Source organism: Elgaria multicarinata, chromosome 13, assembly GCF_023053635.1.
Source record: "Elgaria multicarinata webbii isolate HBS135686 ecotype San Diego chromosome 13, rElgMul1.1.pri, whole genome shotgun sequence".
Lineage (NCBI taxonomy): Eukaryota > Metazoa > Chordata > Lepidosauria > Squamata > Anguidae > Elgaria > Elgaria multicarinata.
In genome coordinates this window covers 20,297,839-20,317,644 of record NC_086183.1, presented here as the reverse complement: position 1 = coordinate 20,317,644, position 19,806 = coordinate 20,297,839, and the positions used below count along the sequence as shown (strand labels likewise).

Sequence of the window (19,806 nt, the reverse complement as noted above, 5' to 3'; positions counted from 1 at the left end):
ATGATATAATTATAGCAATAATATTATTATAGTTACAGCAATAACTATATTATAGTGATAAAAATAATTATAATTTTGCTTATTGCCTCTTTTGAAAATGTTTATTGTTTATTGTCTCTTGAGCAGGCATTCAGTTTTTCTGACATTACCAAAATGCATTTCTCAGTTAATTTCTTTTTCTTGATCCCTGGTTATAGATATTTTTTTAAAAAAGAAGATTCTTTTGTTTTTAACTGAAGTAGTTAGGTGACAAATATTTGAATGATGTGTCTTTTACTGCTTAACATGTGGAAGGGAAGTTTGGAGGGGGAGGGGCTTCTCTCATATCCCCCTCCCTCTGGTTCTGTTTCCACTAGTTTTTCTCACTTGCAAACTGAACAGAGCCATTTGTGTGCACTTACTATTCTTCTTAGAAAGCTAAACAAGCTACTCCTAAAGTAGCTTTGAACAAGCATTGCTCACTCAAATAGAAGCGTGTCGTAAAAACACTCAGGCTGGGGGCTGAGAGAGACAGAGTACTGCATAATGCATCCTTCAGATCCTCACAGTTCAGACACATGGGCGGTGTCATCTGAGCTCACTCCCGAGTGATCCCTACATGTCTAACAAAAGCTAGTACAGAAGGACCAGCATGAATCATGAAAATCAACACAGCTATCTTTTTACCCTAAATTCAAAGATGTGCCAAGGAAAAGGTATCTACATTCTATGAGACACTTCCCCTGTGCCTGCTTGCAAGATACAGCAGCTGGGTGGGTGGGTGGGACACAGGCAAGGTAGCTCTAGAATAGCTGACAGATAAGGATGGTGGTTCTTTGCCAGAACTGACTTTCTGTATCTGTATCATCATCATCATCATCATCATCATCATCCATCACCTCATAAAACAATGTGGAATTTATGTGTATTTGGAAAGGGGAGCAACAAAGCAGATAAGCTAAAGACAACACTGGGGATATTTCAAGAATTCCCTTGCAGAATAGTATAGTGTTGGAGTGCCCATTATCTATAGCAACCAATTAGCCGATGCTTGATGGGAGAAGCCACGTTAGCAGCCATTATTAATTTTGAGATGAGTAAACCTTTGGTAGTATAGACATAAAAAATGCCAAATGGGGGAAAGCTAAAGCAGCTCAGGAGCGTGTGCCCATGACAACTGCAGATAAACTAAATAAATTTCAAACGTATTAAATGTCTTTCTAGAAAGCCATCTGCACTGACAGGAAACTGCCCAGCTAAAAGCACAGGTGTTGGTTTTGAGACATAGTGTATAATGTTCGTAACCACAATGGCTACAGCGGCTGGAGGATTCAGATTCCATGAAGAAAATGAGAAGCTGAACACAAGGATGGAATCAAAGCTGAGACCACCAGACTGTTGACTAATCAAGTAGCATCTTTATTATCAAGCCCTCCAGCTGCCTCTCAGCACGCTCACATGGGTTTCTGTTTTCCTCCATTTACTTTCACTTTATTAAAGGACAAGTAGTGCTACAAACGGGCTAACACTCCTGTAGGATGAGCAACCAGAGATGCAAAGGCAATTTAAAGCAGCAAGATAAATCAGACACGAACAGTTCTTGCAATAACTTGCGCATGTTGCATGGCAGGTGTAAATAAAGAGTGTCAACAGATCCCCCCTTCTTTTCTGGAATCTCTCCTCTGCTCTATATAGAAAATCACTTTTTCAAATGCTCAAAATTGGAGTGGGGTGGGGAACTAACACAAAGCAATCTATAGCTTTAAAGAAAAAACGCCTTAAATGCATATGCCACAGACACAATCACAATTTGCCTTGCACTGGGAGAAAAGATTATAGCCACTAGAGGAAAGTGCCATGAGGTAGGCTGGTTGTTGGTTTTATGCCTCATTAAAAGGGAAGGATGCATCTGCCAACCTAGCACCGGCTTGCACCATGCTGGGTGTATAAACATATGGTGTCAGAGCAGCAACACAGGCTCAAAAGGACTCCTTTCAGCTGGCCTTGCCTGTTAACAGAACAGCAAGCTAGGCTCCCCTTAAAAAATATGGGTAGAAAGTTTATTCATGTGAAGTAAGGAGTTTCTAGCAATGGAAGTAAAAAATGCTGCCCAACACAAAGTAACTGTATTATCAGCATCAACAACATAGCAACATCACTGGACAAGGCTCTGTGCAGTATAACGTAAGCAGAAGGCAAACCCCTGCCCCAAGAAACTTAAACTTCTCCAAGCTTCCACTTCCCTAGACATTTTTTAAAATTAAGAAATATTTCAAAGGGCACACCTAAAAATTTCATACCGAAACCCAAAGATGCTCTCAATCCCCCATATAGCTCACACAGGTATAACACAATCTTTGCACTCATCTCTGCCTCTTTCAACAGTTTTCCCCCAATCGATAAAGAATTTTGACAAGAGAGACCTGGGTCCCGTACTCTTCCAAATAGTGCAAGAGCTTAGCTTCAGTTCATGCTTACCAGCTACTATTATAGGTAAAGTTCTATGCATATGGAAGAAAGTCCCTTGAGGGTCAATGGATACTACTTACTAATAAATCTGTGTAAGGTAGTGTCTTTATAGGGAAATCCCTTAAACTTGGAAGGAGTAGTACATGCACATGACTTGCATGTAGACAACCCAGCTCAATTAGAACTTCCCCATCCTCTGCTCCAGAACTAATATTTGGCATATTTTGTTTTGACCTGTTTCTGCTTCTCACTTTTGTAAAGAACTCAGTGTAATTCTCCTTCTTAAACTGTATATGGCTCAGTTCTTAGGGAACTAGTTGTCTAGATGTAGGATATGTGCATGCAATCTTTTGAGAGTATGCCCTGTTGCAGCAAGACACGTCTATGCATTTTTCATGCACAATGAACTACCGATATCCACAAATCAATTCACTTAAAGGTTTCTTGGGGCCATTCCTTGGACTGAGTATTAGAGCTTACCTTTCTGAGGACTTGGCTTCCGCATTATACTGCCTGTTACAAGTTGTCACCCTGGAACTGGCTCAGATTTACCAATCTGAAGTTGTCTAGAGGGGAAAAAAAAGAATACCACACCAAAAAGTAAGTTCCCTTCATTCCAGACTGAATGCCATGTACCAGCTGCACATCCTTGCATCTCAACTCCAGGGTTTTATAAATGAAATTGATTATCTGAATCCATTTCAGTATGCTTTTATGCCTGGCTTTTGGAAATGGCCATGGTTGATGGCCTCCACTGCAAGATGGGCAGAAGGAATGCTACCCTGCTGTTCTCCTGGATCTCTCTGGAGCTTTCAATCATGGTATCCTTCTGGGCCATCTGGCTAGGATGGGTATATGTGATACTGCTTTTCAGTGGTTGGACTCAGAATGTGGTGCTTGGAGACTGCTATTCTACCACCTGGTCTGTGGGTATCACAGGATTCCATATTCTCCCATTCTTTTTAATATGTACATGAAACCACCGGGTGAGGTCACTTGGAGATTTGGGCTGAAATATCACCAGTATGTAGATGACACACAGCACTACCTCTCATTCCCAGCATCTGAACACAGGGAGGAAGTGGAAATGATAAACTGGCATCTGGAGTCAGTTCAGGAGTGGGTGCAGTCTAGCAAGCTGAAACATAATCCAAACAAGACAAATGTATTATTAGAAAAAGAACACTGGTGATCTAGGTGAGGTGGTTCAACGTATCCTGGGTAGGGTTGCACTGCCCTTTAAGGTTCAGGTACGCAGCTTGGAGGTATTCCTTGATCCACCACTTCTCCTAAATGGTCACATGGCAGAGGTTGCTAGCAGTGGCTTTTATCAGCTTTGGCTAATATGCCAGTTGCAGCCTTACTGAGGGAAAGCAGATTTGGCTTCAGTCATCCATGCTACAGTTACCACCAGACTGGATTATTGTAATGGACTTTGTGTAGAACTAGAACTCAGGAATATGTTCCCAACTAAAATTCAACAGGCGCCATGTCTTTCATCACTTGCATTTTGATGGGCTTTTAATGTATAAAACCTAGTTTGATTGTTGCTAGTTTTAATGTATAACTTTTCTTTCTTTTACTGCTATGTGTGGCTTTGTTTTGTGTTTGTTGTATTTGAAATGGTTTTTAGAAATTGTTTGTTGATTATATTTTTATTGATTATATATGGTTTATGATTATGTTATACCCTCCTCTGAGTACTTTAGTAGAAGAGTTGGATATAAATAGATCTACTTTTTTGTTTTTTATATAACTCATGCCTCAAAAATAGTTTGATTAATTTAAAAACCATTATTTTCTTTAAAACAGAAAAGAAAAGAAATGGTAATACACCTTCTTATTTCTTAGAGTAGACTTCACTGCAAAAGTTATGAATGCTACAAAGTTGTGATTTCCAGGATTTCCAGTAAGATTTCAGGATGTATAATCAAAATAAACTGATGGCCCTATGAAACAAGTAAGGAGTGAACCTACAGATGAAATTCTGTCTGTTTGTTTCAAGAACTCCAATCTTTTCATACTAAGATCAAACCTTGTTTACAATACCCCAGCAACTTTAAATGTACAGCTAAGATTGTGAACAGAATAAATTAATAAGAACATATGCGACTGCTTTTGTATACTGGGTCCCAAGTGGGTTTTTGCTCTTGGTCACTGACAAAGGAGCAAACAGATCTGATGATTATGAGAATGTGAAAAAATAAATGAAGCTAGCAATAAATAAAAAAGGTATTCAGAGTTTGAATTGCATACAATATTTATATGTTCCACAACTTTATCACTGACAGAGACATTTATTTATAAGCTGGTGTTACGCCTATTTATTTAGAAGTAAAGTCCCACTGATTTCAAGAGGATTTATTCCCAAGCAAGTGTGCACAGAATCAGAGCCTTAGATTTAAAATGTGTTCCACTGCAAAGGTTCTGAAGGGGAAGAAAATTTACAAAAACAACAACCATAAAAGAAACTGAGTAGTCACACAAATTATAAAGTTACCCTGTATTAAATTAAATTAAAATTTATTGTGGCTGGAAAATTCAGTCTCCCCACCCCCTCAACTCAGGAACAGTTAAAATGACTTGAAAGTGTTTGCTGCTTCTAGTGTTTAAACACATCTCACTTTTGCCTGGCGTTAGACAAATGTTTGTACATTGTTTCAAGTCCTGATAGACAAGAAGCAGCAGCAAGAGAAACACAGTGTGTGTGTGTGTGTGTGTGTGCGCGCGTGCATCATGGAAAGTGTTACCTCTCAAACACTATTCCTAGCTTTAGCTTTTGGCTATCAAATTCCCTCTCCCATGAAAAAGTGGTCTTAGAAAGCAATCCACATAACCTGGGAATAAATCCCATTGGACTCAAGGGGCCTTACTCCAGAGTAGACATGTGTGTGAATGCACTCTTCTGCACTTTCAGAAGATGTCCAGAATGCATATGTGGAGACCAAGGCCACAGCTAGACCTAAGGTTTATCCTGGGATCATCCAGGGTTTGCCCCTGCCTGAGCACTGGATCCCCTGTGTGTCACCTAGATGAACAGGTTTGACCCGTGGACGATCCAGGAATAAACCTTAGGTCTAGCTATGTCCCATGTCCCATAGCCTACAACACCTATCACTGCAGGGAATATTTGCTTCCCAGCAAGCTCTTCTGAGTAGCTACACACATACGCATGCAGCCTTCTTTCTGGCTTCTGGCCTCTTTTTAAACTACAAAACAGCAGGGGATACTGGAAGGGCAGAACAGGGCAAAGAGCTTCTGGCAGGCAGCCCAGACAAGCTCTGAGCTAACATGCATGCCAAGAGGCAGTGACTAGGGAGCATAAGTTCTTTGCCTATTGGGAATCTCCTGGCTGTGTGTACTGGAAGCTGAAGCCAAGACTAGGGAAGATAGGTACTACAGAGAAGGGAGACATCTTGGCAGATACAAAGGGAAGACATATCCTTGTCAGAAGACGACGAGTGTAAGAAATAAGAAGGAAATTCTGAGCTCATCTCTTTTATCCTTGTCATTAGTGTCAATGAATATAAGTGTGAGACCAAGGACAAGACACAGGACTAATGAGCTTTAATAAGTTCTACAAAAACTTGCTTCCTACACCAGCAATTACTATGTGCACTTGTAACACTACCCCTTTAACCCTCTGTCCACCCCCACCATTTATTTACATCTTTCTACACACTAAAAGCAGCAACAGCACATTCGGGGAAACACTGCACTGTATCTGCTCTCAATATGCTCAACAGGACAGCAGCAAACAGTTCCAGCAATTCATTAATTAGAACAGTTCCCTAGATACTGTTATCACAAAAGAGTGGGAACCTCATGCAGTCTCTGGCACAGTGTCAGATGTTCCAACAGTAGAGCTGCCTAGTGTATTTTTTGAATGGGAAAAGAGTTAACAGTCACACATACTTGCACGATCACAGTGGCATGGTAATAGTAGTAAAACTACAGCAAGTAGGGATTGCTGGACTGCTGCACTGTTGCAGGCACAAGAGCAAACTAGAATAGGAGCCAACGTTTTGGATGAATAGACAAGAGCCAACTATTGTTGAGGAAAGATGACAACCTCAAACAGAGTGTGGTGTGTGTGAATTTAGATGATGATGATGACTCAGTTCAGACAACACGTTAGTCAACACAGTGTGAAAACTCCACTCAATAGTTGAGTTTTTAGGGGGTACTCCCCACACAACATGTTCTAACTCCACCACTGGGTGACTGTGGGCTACCATGGAGTTGAGTAAAATCTATCACTATGTTTGATTGATAATTCCTCCACCCTCTCTCCTCCCCCGGTCCTCCCAATGGTATCCCATCTGCCATTGTGGCAAAAAAAAACACCCAATCCTGGCGGTTCTCCTAGAGCAGCAATTGCTGCTTTTGCCAAGGAACTCTGTAGCCAGTGGGAAAAGTCAACTCAACAGAAAATTCCACGGAGCCCTCCACACAACAAACAGTTGTGCAGGAACTCTCCACTGCATAGTGTGGATATTATGCATGGAGTGTTTTCCAAAAAAACCTCCACCACTGCATGGAGTTTTCCCATCAGACAACACATTTCTCAATAAAAATTGCAACGTGGAGTTCTAAAACAACAGCTGAGAAATGTGTTATCTAAACTGAGTTGATGTCTAACAGGTGCTGTGTTTGCTGACCATTTTCAGTAGCATTTTAGAAGCAATTAGGAGAGTTAAAGGCTAATGAGTTCCAAAGATTATATGCTACACCCCACTGCATACACTGCATGCTGCATTGCTATAAATATGTTGTTAAAATAGGTCTTAAAATTTTGTCACATTCTGAAATGAAGAAAACCATTCCCTCATATCCCTTATCAAACAATGACACAATAGAGAACTCTGAAAGGTGATACCGGCAGAAATTTTCTCTCCGATCATGGGAACTATAAGTACCTAAGAGCCCATATTTTATTTTGGCAAATTTACAGCCGTTTTCCAACATTAGTTCAGAAAGTGGGTTACAAGCAAAATGAAGTGTCAATAAAATTACAGCAGCAACAACAGAATGTTATAATAGTTGCAGATTAAAAACAGAGTGACAGCATTAGAAGAACACCTTAGCTGCAAACATTTGTCTAAAGAGAAAGATCTTGCCAGCTTGTTTAAAAACAGCCAACCTTCTGGAACTGTCACAATGAATTTGGTAATAGAGTCCAGAAACTGAGGTCCACTACAGAGAAAGACCATTTGGTGTTGGCCACAACCCTGAAAGATGGTCAGCCAAAAAGCTTTTGTTCGTGGGTCACAAAGTAGGAAGCAACGTAAGGAAAAAGGCACTCCCAAAGCACCAAGGAACTCAGCAATGGTCGTCATAACTATATACTCACCAGATATGTGGCCTTCATCGGCATCTCAAACGGCTGATCTGGAAAGAGGAAGCCACACCCACTTCCTATGACACACAGAAAGAGACAAAAGGTGATTAAAGGTCAGAGAAGACATCAAAACAATGTTGATTTTAACAACTGATTTTAATTTCTATTTCAGGTTCTCTTTCTGGATAAGAGTGGGCAACCTGCAGCATGGATGCTGTAAGCGGCATAGGCAACGTAAGTGGCTGTGGCCTAGCTATGACATAAATGTCAGTCCTACACACACTCCAGCCTCTCTGTTGTTATGCTGTGCCTCCTCCTTGGCTCAGCAGACTAGAGGCAAAATTATTTCCAAGGCACAAGGGACTGCAGTGGCACACTCAAATATGTCTTGGTTTATGGCATACTTGCCCAAGACATTTGGCAAGCACTGAATGATAAGACATGGGGCCAAACTAGAAATGGTATTTGTTACATGGTTTATGTGGCTGATTTTTTTTTTTAAAAAAAACTTTTCCTACCATTGTGAATAGCATGTATGAGAAGGGGAAATTCTACTCGGGACCGCAGAGGCAAAGGGTTAAAGCCACCTTACCCCAAATCACTATCATGATCCACTGCTCCCAGCACCCAACTGTTAAAAAGAGGGGGGGGGGGAATCAGCTACTGAAGGGCAAAGCACATGACAAATGCCACATCTAATTCGCCCACAGTTAAGAACTTCTTAGTAAATTTCAGCACATGCTCAATTCCCCTAATAAAATCAATGGGCCTTAAAACAGATATGAACTGTCAATATTATACAGAGACTCTAGATTCTCAGCACTCATTCAAAGAATATTTGACTTTCTAGCACTCATGAACAAACGAACATAAATAAAGTTTTGCAGGATCAGACCTTTGGTTAATCTAGTCCAATGTTCCTTTTCCACAGAGTGACTAGCTAAGTGCTTTAACAAAGACCCACAGCAGGACATAATAGTTCTCACTTGCCTCCGAGCAACTGGTATTCAGAGCCTCTGGAACTGGAGGTTCCATATAGCTATCATGGCCTCTACGAAACAATCTAATCCTCCTTTAAAGCAATTAATGGTAATGATCATCAGTAGCTTCTGTGGTTATATATTCCAGAAATAAGATATGCATTATCTTAAAAAGTACTTTTGCCTGACCTGAATCAGTTGCTAGTCAGTTTCATTGGGTGATCAACACATTCTTGAGTTCAGAAAGGGAGAAAAAAGTTATCTCTATCCACATTCTGAAGTTGTGAGAAAATAAGAAGGCAAAGTTTGCTGAAACAGAACTCTCAAAAGATTACATTCATAAGTAGAATCTTAGAGTTTCAGCAGCTCCCTCAAAATTACTTCTAGCTCAATCACGCACAGCCTTATATTGGTGGGAATCATTACTTTCGGTTGTACTGTAGAAGCGCTGTACCACCTATATGGCTTGCCAAGAGATATGACTAACTTTTGGTCTTGTGAGATCATCTTTCACTGCGTACATAAATAAACTTGGGATGGAAGAGTTGAAGGGAAGTAAACTGTGGCCTCTGCCACTACGCAGTGGATCATGCCCTGCCTCTTAAGAGCATTATGGTGAGGAGAAGTCCAGCCTGGCCACATTTATTATCCAGACGAGCAGCATCGCACACGCATAAACACACACAACTGCTAAAAAGAACACTCTGCTCCAATTGCCAGTGCCCTGGGACTAGAGAGCAGAACAGAAACATACTCTGGTCCCATTCATTGGCTAGGAAACTGAGGGTTGCTTATTTGTGAGTCCATTTCTTTGGAGCTTAAGGAACTAGGGGGTAGAGTTGGCAAGATTGATTGCCTTAAGCATACATTCTCTACATCAGGGGTGGGCATCCTTTTTTGACCTGAGGGACACATTGGCTCGACAAGCACTTCCAGGGCTGCATGCCAGCAATGGGCAGGGACACAGCTCAAGGTGGGAGAGGCAACCCTGCTGCTTGCTTGCGGCCCCTGTAGCCAGCCTAAAAGTTGGGGGAGGGAGAGGACAACAAAAAGGTAGGGTGGCAGTTCATCTGGTGTGTAGGCCTTTTACAGACAAAATTGTAAACTGGTTTTTAATTATTTGTCCGTTAAAATTATTTAATTATTTAATTATTTGTCCGTTGAGAAAATGTAAGGGGGCTAAGCTGCCCATTCCCCAGCTACAGGCTCTGCCCCTGACATGCTTGCCTGGACACCTATCCATCCTGCAATTTGATCTTTAAAAAGCGTAACTGTTGCATGTGACTCAGGGAGGGGTTAGACCTTCTCTCCCCAGCAGTGAGCAGCCTGCAAAATGCCCCTATGTAGCAATTAGGCTTTGAAAAACCCTCCACTAGCACCAGTGGAGGCTTTTAAAAAGTTTAATTGCAGCATAGGGGAGTAGGAGGGCAGAAGGGACAGCAGGACAGATTGGGAGGCAGTGGGGGCAAAATCCAGCCCATAGGCAGAGGTCCCCCACCTCCGCTCTAAATCCTTGTACAATGAGGCCCAGGATAAATCAGATGCACATCAAAATGCACATCCCAGTATGAACGGTCAATCTGCAGGTTATTGCTTTCAAAGGAGTAAGCACATACAAATTTTTCACAGTAGTTCTCCTTAATTCATATCTGTGCCACTCTCCCCCAAATGACCCTATAGGTTTTGTTACACTCAGTATACAATCCACACTATGATCAGATAACAATGTCCTAGGATTTTCTTCCACTTTCTGTATGTAAACATTCAGTTGGAAGGAAAGCAAGAACTGATTTTTCCACTTCATCATACAAGCTTGCAAACAGTGACTTGCTAGGTTGCCTGCAACAAGACTCTTGACTTGGCAAGAAAACGTTCAGAAATTGGAAGAGAGTTAGTTCTTTTTTTTTTCCAATCTACAAATGTATAAGCTAGGTATGTGTGGGCAAGCAGACCAGTTTGCAGGCTTATTTTTAATAGTAAAAGAATCAGAGTTAAGCTTGGATTTAATTAACCCTAATATTAGACTGAGATTTTTTCAACAGTTTCATTTAACCCAGGCTTCAGCATTGGTATATCTTTTTAAAACCAAGTTTTAATTCTAGAACAATTCAGATATTTTAAAAGCAAAACCTCTAGGCATAAAAAGCTACTTTTATCTCACCATGTGTAAGCATAGTCAGCTTCTAAATATCTGGTTTAAGGAAATAAGGGCCTAATCTACACCAGCTGTTTATTATGGCATAATATCAAGGTTGTCCCTACCGTGCCACATTACGTTCACCTACTTCCGCGGTGATCAGTCATTCAGGAATATCACAGACTTCTTTTGCCATGGTTTTCCCAGCTCTCTCGCTACGATTCTGAAGCCTGTGGCTGGTGTGCCCCCCTTCCCAAAGTTGTTGCTGTTCAGCATGAGCTCCCAGCTCGGTGAACAGCCAACCCACTGTCAGGGACGTGTCCAGTGGTTTTGGACTTGTGCGGGAGTGGGCGGCCACCATTTTCATCAGTTTTTGATTGGCTATTGGCGTGTTTTGGTGCCGACTGTATTTTTTTTTAACACAACCATATTGATGTGCAAGAGCGCATCCTCGACACAGCACTTATCCCTCCCTGCGTTTCTGTTTATTTGCGCCTGTGCACATCTCAGAGAAGTTACTAAAAAAAAAATCTGTGTCCTGTACCCTCCCAATACACCTTCAGAAGTGCCATCACGGTGCGCATGTCCTCCCACAACGGCTCTCCTTTACTTGCGGGAAACTTCCCTTGTGTGTGCCCATGAGGGACGATTGTGGAAGTGGGAAACCTCACAATTATCCCTCCTCCATTGTGAAATGGCAGTAGGTGTAGATTAGGCCAAGTTTTCTTCAGGAAAATTAATCAGAGATAAAAAATCACAGCTTTTATTTGAAACCCTCAAGGATAGCAGTCCCATGGGCAGACTGGTCTACTGTTGGACAGCCCTTAAGTCAGGAAGCTTTTCCTAACGTTTGCCTAAATTTAATTTAATTTCTTTCATTTCTATACTGCCCAATACTCAAAGCTCTCTGGGCGGTTCACAAAACCATTTCTTCTTGAACTATATTCACTAGGCTGAAAGAACAATGGTTTCTTCTCTTCTTTCATAGTGGAAGTGGAGAGTTCCATATTTTATTTATTATTATTTCACCTTTCTCCCCTATGGAACTCAAGGCAGCCTACATAAGGTTCCAAAACAATTTTCCATCATGGCACTGACTACAGCAAGACCTGCTTAGCTTCAGCAAGGCTACTGCCTTCAAACCATGCATACTTACCCCTGTTAAGAAGTATATCAGTGTCTTTGGGGAAGGAGGAAGAGTGGGTGGAGGGGAGAAGGAAGCAGGGGGATTTTAAATAACAAAATGATCAGCAGGGAAAGGGTTATCTCTTCTCCATTCAAAATCGCAGTCCTCTGAGCTTGTTCTCCCAGGTTTTTTTTTTTTTAATTGTGGCTTTTGGTTTACACACGTGTAATGTGACGTTTGTCCCAGAGTTTTTCTATCCATATTTGAGAAACATCTGGCACAATCTTAACTATACTGCTCATTGGTTACTATACCTTTGTAACTGAAATGTATAACTGAAATGTTAGCTTATGCAATGTGGGATTACTGAGACATCTTTTGATTTACAGAACCACTAAACTAAACAATGCATTAGTTATCTATCCATTTGTATGGCCTTCATTTCAGTAACATTCACTCAATCAGATGGCTAGCCCTTTCTAGTCTCCTTGAATATATATGTTTAGCTAAGATCTTAATCCTTTAGTCAAGAGATCACATGCATCCTTTAGTGAAAAACAAGTAGTTTACTTCACTGAGACTTAGACATGATAGAAACTTTACTTTGAACTTAAACCTGTTCCCCAAAACGAACTATTGTAGTTTACCAACATGACACACACACATAGTTATCGGGTAGCACATACCTACATTAAAATGTACTGAGCGTAAAATCAAATTTCTAACATTTAACCACATACATTCCAAAAAGTAATAGATACTGGTCTGTTGATTAGGTTTTCCAAACTGTAAGAATGATATGCATACAGTGGCACATCTAAACGATACATACATACACAAGAGAGTGGATAACGTTTTGGGTTTTATATTTTGCATTCATTCAAAATATGCACTGTTGTTATTTTCTAAGTTCTGTAAAGTATCCTGATGCTAAATGCATTATATACTATTAACCCTCATTAATGCAAATAGAACATATACATCCCTATCCCACAGTATGTTTAGGATCAGGATGCCAGGCACTAAGAGATAAATGTGCAGGGCGAGAATGAAAAATCTCAGCTTGATTTCTTTTATCAATAATAAAACACAATTATTAATTTTTTGTTCATCTGCTAATAAAATCCAGTCTAACCCATGTCTACAGGCCACCCAAACTATAGCCTAACTCATTTTCACCAATTCAAACAAAGGGACAGGGATGTAGTAAAGCAAATCAAAGTGGGCAAGAGATAATGCCTGCCTAATCCTAACATAAAACACATTATAAAGTTAATCTGGATTAAAATATGAGAGAGGTGTGTTAGCTTTTTCTGTGGTGGTTCCCTGACTTGGAATGCTCTCCTGAGGGATCTATACGTGGCACCATTTGTGTTCTTTTAGGCACAAGGTTAACATGTTTTTATTTACCCAGGTATTTTAATTAGTTTTAATACTATAGTAGGGTTTTAGCTGGTTGATGACTTGTCGATTTTATCTCTCTCATTTTTTGGATTGATGTTTTATTGTATTGTCAATTAACTTAGCTTTGTACACTGTTGTGGAACCACTTTTTTTTAGCCAAAGGGCAGTAGTTTTTTGGTTGTTTTATTTTAAAAAAAACATAGCCCGAAGTGTGCATTAGACAGTCTCTTGCAGCCTTTTTGGCAGAGCCAAAAGGTTGTAGGGAGGTTATTATTATTATTATTAACATCATCATCATCCTTTATTTATTTATTTATTACATTTTTATACCTCCCAATAGCTGAAGCTCTCTGATTGTTTGGGGCCAGGTGAAGGAGAAAAGGAAAGGAAGGGCCTGTGAAAAATCTCAGAATTTTAGAACTTAAAAAAGAAAGGCAGCCTAAATATCTTCTTACATAAGAGCCCTGACCCATCTAGTCTAGTAGCCAGCCAGATGCTTGTCGAAGCCCAGCAACAAGACATGAAGGCAAAGGCCCTCCCATACCTGGTATTCAGAGGTATACATTTAGTTCCATTTAGCTCTCATGGCTATCAGCCCTGGCTAGATCTACAGACCTATATCCTCCTCCAAGGAGCTGTCAACAGCCCCACAAGGCCTGTTAAAGGCATCTAAGCCATGGCCACATCATGTGGCAGTCAATGCCATATACATTCATTTTGGCTGACGGGCGGGAGGATGCTCGAAAGAAGGCCTCTGTGCAAAACGAGGAAGGAGGAGGGGGAGAGAGGGAAAATAGAAGAGTAGACTTAAGATATTAGGAGATACATATTTTTTTAATGCTACAAATAAGCGGCAGTACCTGTAACACCAACAGCACCCCATTGAAGCGAAGGGGGGCGGGCGGGCGAGCGGGCGGGCAGCCACCACATTTTTAAGCCCACCCAAAGCAGCTCCGTGGATCTGACATCATCCCAAACAGGCGAAGCGAGGGACTTCGCCGCGGAGGCGGCCCACGACGACAGGCTCGGCCTCTGCGGGTCCAACCGTGAGGGAGGGGTGTGGGCCGGTCTACTGTCACTCCGCTCGGATGGGCTCGGCTGCCCCTGGAGGGCTGGGCCTACGCTAGGTGGAGGAGCCCCCCACCCACCTCGGCGCCAGGCCGGACCCGGCTCTCGCCCCCTCCTGACAGGGGCCGGCCTAGCCGGCTTTCCCCCTCCACGGCCTCCGGAGCTTCCCGCCTCTCTTCCCCGCTCACCTGCGGCCGGCCGCCGAGCGCTGAGGCTCCCTCACTGCCTCGCCACCGTTATTGCCGCCGCCATGTTCCGAAGCGCAGTGAGGTGGTGAAAGAGGGGGGGGGGGGGAGAGAGAGAGGGGGGGAGAGGGAAGGAGCCGGCCCGGCCCAGCGCCGCCCCCTGCCGCCTGAGGACGCGCCGGGGAGTCCGGCCTGTCAGGAAGAGCGGGAAAGAGCCCCGCTTCGCGCCTCCCTCCTTCCTTCGCTTGGCGGGAGCAGCGCCGCGGCCTCACGCAGCGCCGACGACGAGGAGGAGCCTCTTCTACAACCGCGGCGGCGGCGGCTGCATCAATCCGCGGCCTCTCTCTCTCTCTCTCTCCACACAGTTTCCCTCACAACGAGCTCCGGTGACAGCCTTGCCACATCTCCCTTCAAACGGCCTCTGCCTCACACACCGCCCAGCCGACGGTTGCAGGCCTTACGGTTTCAAGCCTTGCACCCGGCCCAACACCTACAGCTTGCCTCCTTTTAGCGGGCGCAGCGCACATTCCATGTTTTCTGGTAGCTGTCCCTGGGAAAGTACTGGCTACACTACTCGCTCCTTTCAGACGTTCTAAGGAATGCACGTGTTGGGGTAGCGGGACGCGGTGGCAGCACCAGGCTCTGCTCCGCAGCGCCCTCCGTTGCAAGTTCATTAGCACAGGCGAAATGAGATTAGTGTTAGGTTGTTGTACATGTGTCGGGTGACCATATGAAAAGGAGGACAGGGCTCCTGTGTCTTTAACAGTTGTATTGAAAAAGAAATGTCAGTAGGTGTCATTTGTATATAACGAGAACCTGGTGAAATTTCCTCTTCATCACAACAGTTAAAGCTGCAGGTGCCCTGCCCTCTTTTAAATCGGGTCGCTCTAGTATAGCTCCTGCACCTTTAACTGTGGTGATGAAGAGGGAATTTCACCAGGTTCTCCATATAGACAAATGACACCTGCTGAAATTCCCTTTTCTATGCAACTGTTAAAGATACAGGAGCCCTGTCCTCCTTTTCATAGGGTCACCCTATACATGTGCTACTTTTGTGAAGACAGGCGTCTCATAAATCTTTTGTTTAGATTATACGTGCACACATACTCTCTCTCACACACGTGTGTGTGTACAGGTTGCTCTTTGTATGTCTCTCTGGTCATGCTGCCTCAATCTAAATGACTAACCGGTTTCTATTTGGAACTTGGATGCTCCAGTATATATAAAAAAGTAAACTTTCACCACCTATTTATTTATTTATTACATTTTTATACCACCCAATAGCCAAAGCTCTCTGGGCGGTTCACAAAAATTAAAACCATAATAGAACAACCAACAGGTTAAAAGCACAAATACAAAATACAGTATAAAAAGCACAACCAGGATAAAACCACACAGCAAAATTGATATAAAATTAAAATACAGAGTTAGAACAGTGAAATTTGAATTTAAGTTAAAATTATGTGTTAATATACTGAGAGAATAAAAAGGTCTTCAGCTGGCGACGAAAGGAGTACAGTGTAGGCACCAGGCGGACCTCTCTGGGGAGCTCATTCCACAACCGGGGTGCCACAGCGGAGAAAGCCCTCCTCCTAGTAGCCACCTCCCTCATTTCCTTTGGCAGGGGCTCACGGAGAAGGGCCCCTGTAGATGATCTTAAGGTCTGGGCAGGTACATATAGGAGGAGGCGTTCCTTCAAATAACCTGGCCCCAAACCGTTTAGGGCTTTAAATGTCAATACCAGCACTTTGAATCAGGCCCGGACCTGGACTGGCAGCCAATGAAGTTGTAAAAGGACTGGCGTAATGTGATCTCGCTGGCCAGTCCCTGTTAGTAAACGGGCTGCCCTGTTTTGTACCAGCTGAAGCTTCTGGACCGTTTTCAAAGGCAGCCCCACGTATAACGCATTGCAGTAATCCAAACGAGAGGTTATCAGAGCATGGATCACTGTAGCTAGGCTATCTCTGTCCAGATAAGGGCATAGTTGATATATCAACCTAAGCTGATAAAAAGTGCTTATAGTGCCTATTTTGCTTTTGGGGAAAATAATAGGGGAATTTGTATGAACATCCCATTAGGAGGGGGATCAGGGTTGCACCTGGTGTAGGGTGACCATATTTGGGAAACCAAAAAAGAGGACACCTAGTGTGTGTGTGGGGAAGCAGCTTTCTGAGTCCTGCAGAAAGTACGTTATTCCCCCGCCACCTTAAAGAACCCGATTGGAGTGGAGGAGGGGAAAGGATTTCATTCTGCACCACCACCATCCACTCCAATTGGGGCCTTTCCTATAATGTCCACGAATGACCCACTTTCCCCTTTAAGACCACAATTGGAGCTCGGGGTGGGGGAATGATGTGCCTCAAGAAAGCATGTCATTCCCTCCTGCCATGCTAATGGCAGCCTTAAAGGGGAAGGTGTGTCATTCCAGGACATTATTGAAAATTATAGAAAATCCCCCCTGACACCATGGAAAGAACAAAAACCAGGACAAATCTGGGGAAATCCTGACAGTTGGTCACCCTAACCTGGTGGCCATGCTCCCCCCTCTCCAGCCTCACATGTGGCCAATGTCTGAAGGGGCCTAAAGTATGTACCAGCCAATGCACATACAGTATTTCCCTACAGAGGGGATCCTGATTACCCAGAATACCCCCACTTAAGAAGGCATGTTATATGTGCAGGGCTGCTTCAAATGCATGCATATCAACAGTGTGTGTGTGTTGTGGGAGGGCGTGCCACCATGTATAACCCCACTCCCCACATCAGACCTGATGGGTGTTCATATGAATATCCTTATAGTCATATTCTGAATAGGGGTAGAATCAACATGTAGAAGGAGAGATTAGGATCATGGTGGCAAGCTCTGCCCTCAACCTCTGCACAGTGATGGGATCAAGGAGCAGCTTTTTCACAACAAAACTGTGGTCAGTGAATGTGAATGGGAAGGAAGCAGGCCATACCGCTAACCTACACATGTTCAACTGAATCTGTACGGAGTCTGTGTAATAACTCTGGGTTCTATTATTAGGATGTGGAGGGGCAAATTGGAAATCACTCAGGAGTCTCTCTCTCTCTCTCTCTCTCTCTCTCTCTCTCTCTCTCTCTCTCTCTCAATATTTACTTAGCTTTAAGATATTCAGTCAAAAGCAATATTAATTAAACAAGTATACCCCGTACAGACCAAATGCAAATAACTCTAATACTAAACCACCCTTTATTACAAATAAAGTGTTAACAATTATTATGACAGTTACAGTCACTTTCACTGTTTCTTGGACTGCTGTTGCTAGACTTTGCGCTTTCTGCCTCTGCCTCTTTGTCTTCATCACTTATCTTTCTTCTCAGCAGCTCCGCTTCCCTCTGCTGCTTTCTCTTGTTACTCCGCCTCCTCAGCTGTTCTTCCCTCCTTGGCCTCCTCAGCATCTCCTCCAACTGCCTTTCTCCTCTTAGCTCCTCTACCTGCCCAGCTCTAACAGTCTTTACAAAATTCACATCCCACTCTTTTTTCTCATCCTTCCATCGCCCTCCCACTTTTTAGCCTTAAAGGAAGCTTAGGAATTATCTTAGATGGATAGTTTCACTGCTTGCATTACAATGTCCTTAGGAAGAGGCATTACTTTTGTGCATACAATGACAGGATAGCTGAACACACAAAGAGACTGCAGAATCCAAGCAGACAGACAATTTAATGTGTGCAGGCCCTTGCCCAAACACGAATGCAATGCTTCTAAACATGTACAAGCTGTGAGTAGATAGGCAGAAAATGTTTGCTTGAGAGAGTGCCCAGTTGGAACTGCTCAACCATGCAGGGATATCAACCACAGCAGGAGCAAGGAGTCATTCTTGGGAACACAGACAGTTAAGGATGATAACCAGCCTGCTCCTTCAGTAGAAGACAAAGAGTTCCTGAAAATGATAAAGAACTTTTCAGAGATAAATTTAAACTACGTGGAACCATTCCCATTCCATACACCCAGACGTCAGCTTCCTAACAGTCAGGAACAAACCCTCATCTTGCTTCATTTTGCACTGGACCTTGGAGAGAAAGCTGGAGGTGAAGGCTAACTTTGTGAGTTTCATAAAAATTATGTCAAAGAATGAATATACAGAACAAGCTCCACCTGACAGAGAGGGTGAAGAAAGCTGGTACCTTTCAACCGTTAGTGTATATTACCGACAGAAACATGGACAAATTAGAGTGAACTTTGACTCAAGCATCTGATTTAAGGAGTTCCCTTGAATAATGTTCTCCTCATTGGGCTGGACTTAACTAATTTATTTATTTATTTAAAACATTTGCATCCTGCCCTATATCACTAGGATCTCAGGGCAGCGTACAGATAATGACATCCCAGGAGAGATTATTTGTTAGAAAAAAAAAGAACACACAGCAATTACTGCAGACATCCAGAAGATGTTCTACTACTTGAGATTCCTGTGGTACAATGATGACAACCTCAACATGAAAGTAGCTGAGTAATGGAAGTGAGTTCATGTCTTTGGCAAAAGTCCTTCATCCTCAGTGGTCACCCATGGATTGTGTATGACAGCACAGCAAGAAGGGAAGGAGTATGGTCAGGATATGTGATAGTTCACAGAAAGAAACATTTATGTAGATAGCCATTAAAAATCAGTGCTGACAGCAAAAGAAGCCATCAACCTATTCAAGAGGACATAGAAGATGGCAGCCACAGCCAACTTGAGGATCTACAAAACAGCCTCCAATAGCCCTACAGTAATGAAAACCTTCTCTCCAGAGGGACACACACACACACACACACACACAGACACACACAGACACACACACACACACACACACACACACACACACACTGATAGCCCTAGATTTAGGAAATGGCACACTACCAATTGAACGCAGTCTTGGATTAAATTCGGACATTGAAGTACCCATCCAGCTTACAGGTACCCCACATGAAAAATCAATAAGATTTGCAGCTGCTATTAACATCCAGGGAAAATTCCTATTAAGAAAGCTTTCTTCAGTGATTCAGGATTGGGAGACTCCATTGTTCATTGATAAGAGACAAGAGTGGATATGGGGGATTTCCTCTCCCCAGCAATGCCACCACCTATGTGGAAACTGCTCCTTCATCAGG

At 42.8% G+C, this 19,806-nt stretch overlaps 1 protein-coding gene across 6 annotated transcripts in view; it reads right to left on the bottom strand.

Moving 5' to 3' along the window:
- The window catches only part of SCMH1 (Scm polycomb group protein homolog 1), a 56,037-nt gene extending 41,281 nt beyond the window's left edge, over positions 1 to 14,756 (bottom strand). For 5 of the 6 annotated variants that reach the window (XM_063140691.1, XM_063140695.1, XM_063140693.1 and 2 more), the window contains exons 1-3: positions 14,693 to 14,756; positions 7,802 to 7,866; positions 2,929 to 3,014 (exon numbers count right to left, since the gene is read on the bottom strand). Coding sequence is in view for 3 of the 6 variants with exons in the window: in XM_063140693.1 (XP_062996763.1) it covers positions 2,929 to 2,953 (25 nt within the window). In the remaining 3 variants the exon portion in view is untranslated. Of the gene's footprint in view, positions 1 to 2,928; positions 3,015 to 7,801; positions 7,867 to 14,296; positions 14,326 to 14,692 lie in introns of those variants that run through there. The other variant, XM_063140692.1, reaches the window with a different exon arrangement.
- Between the last annotated feature and the right edge of the window lie 5,050 nt (positions 14,757 to 19,806).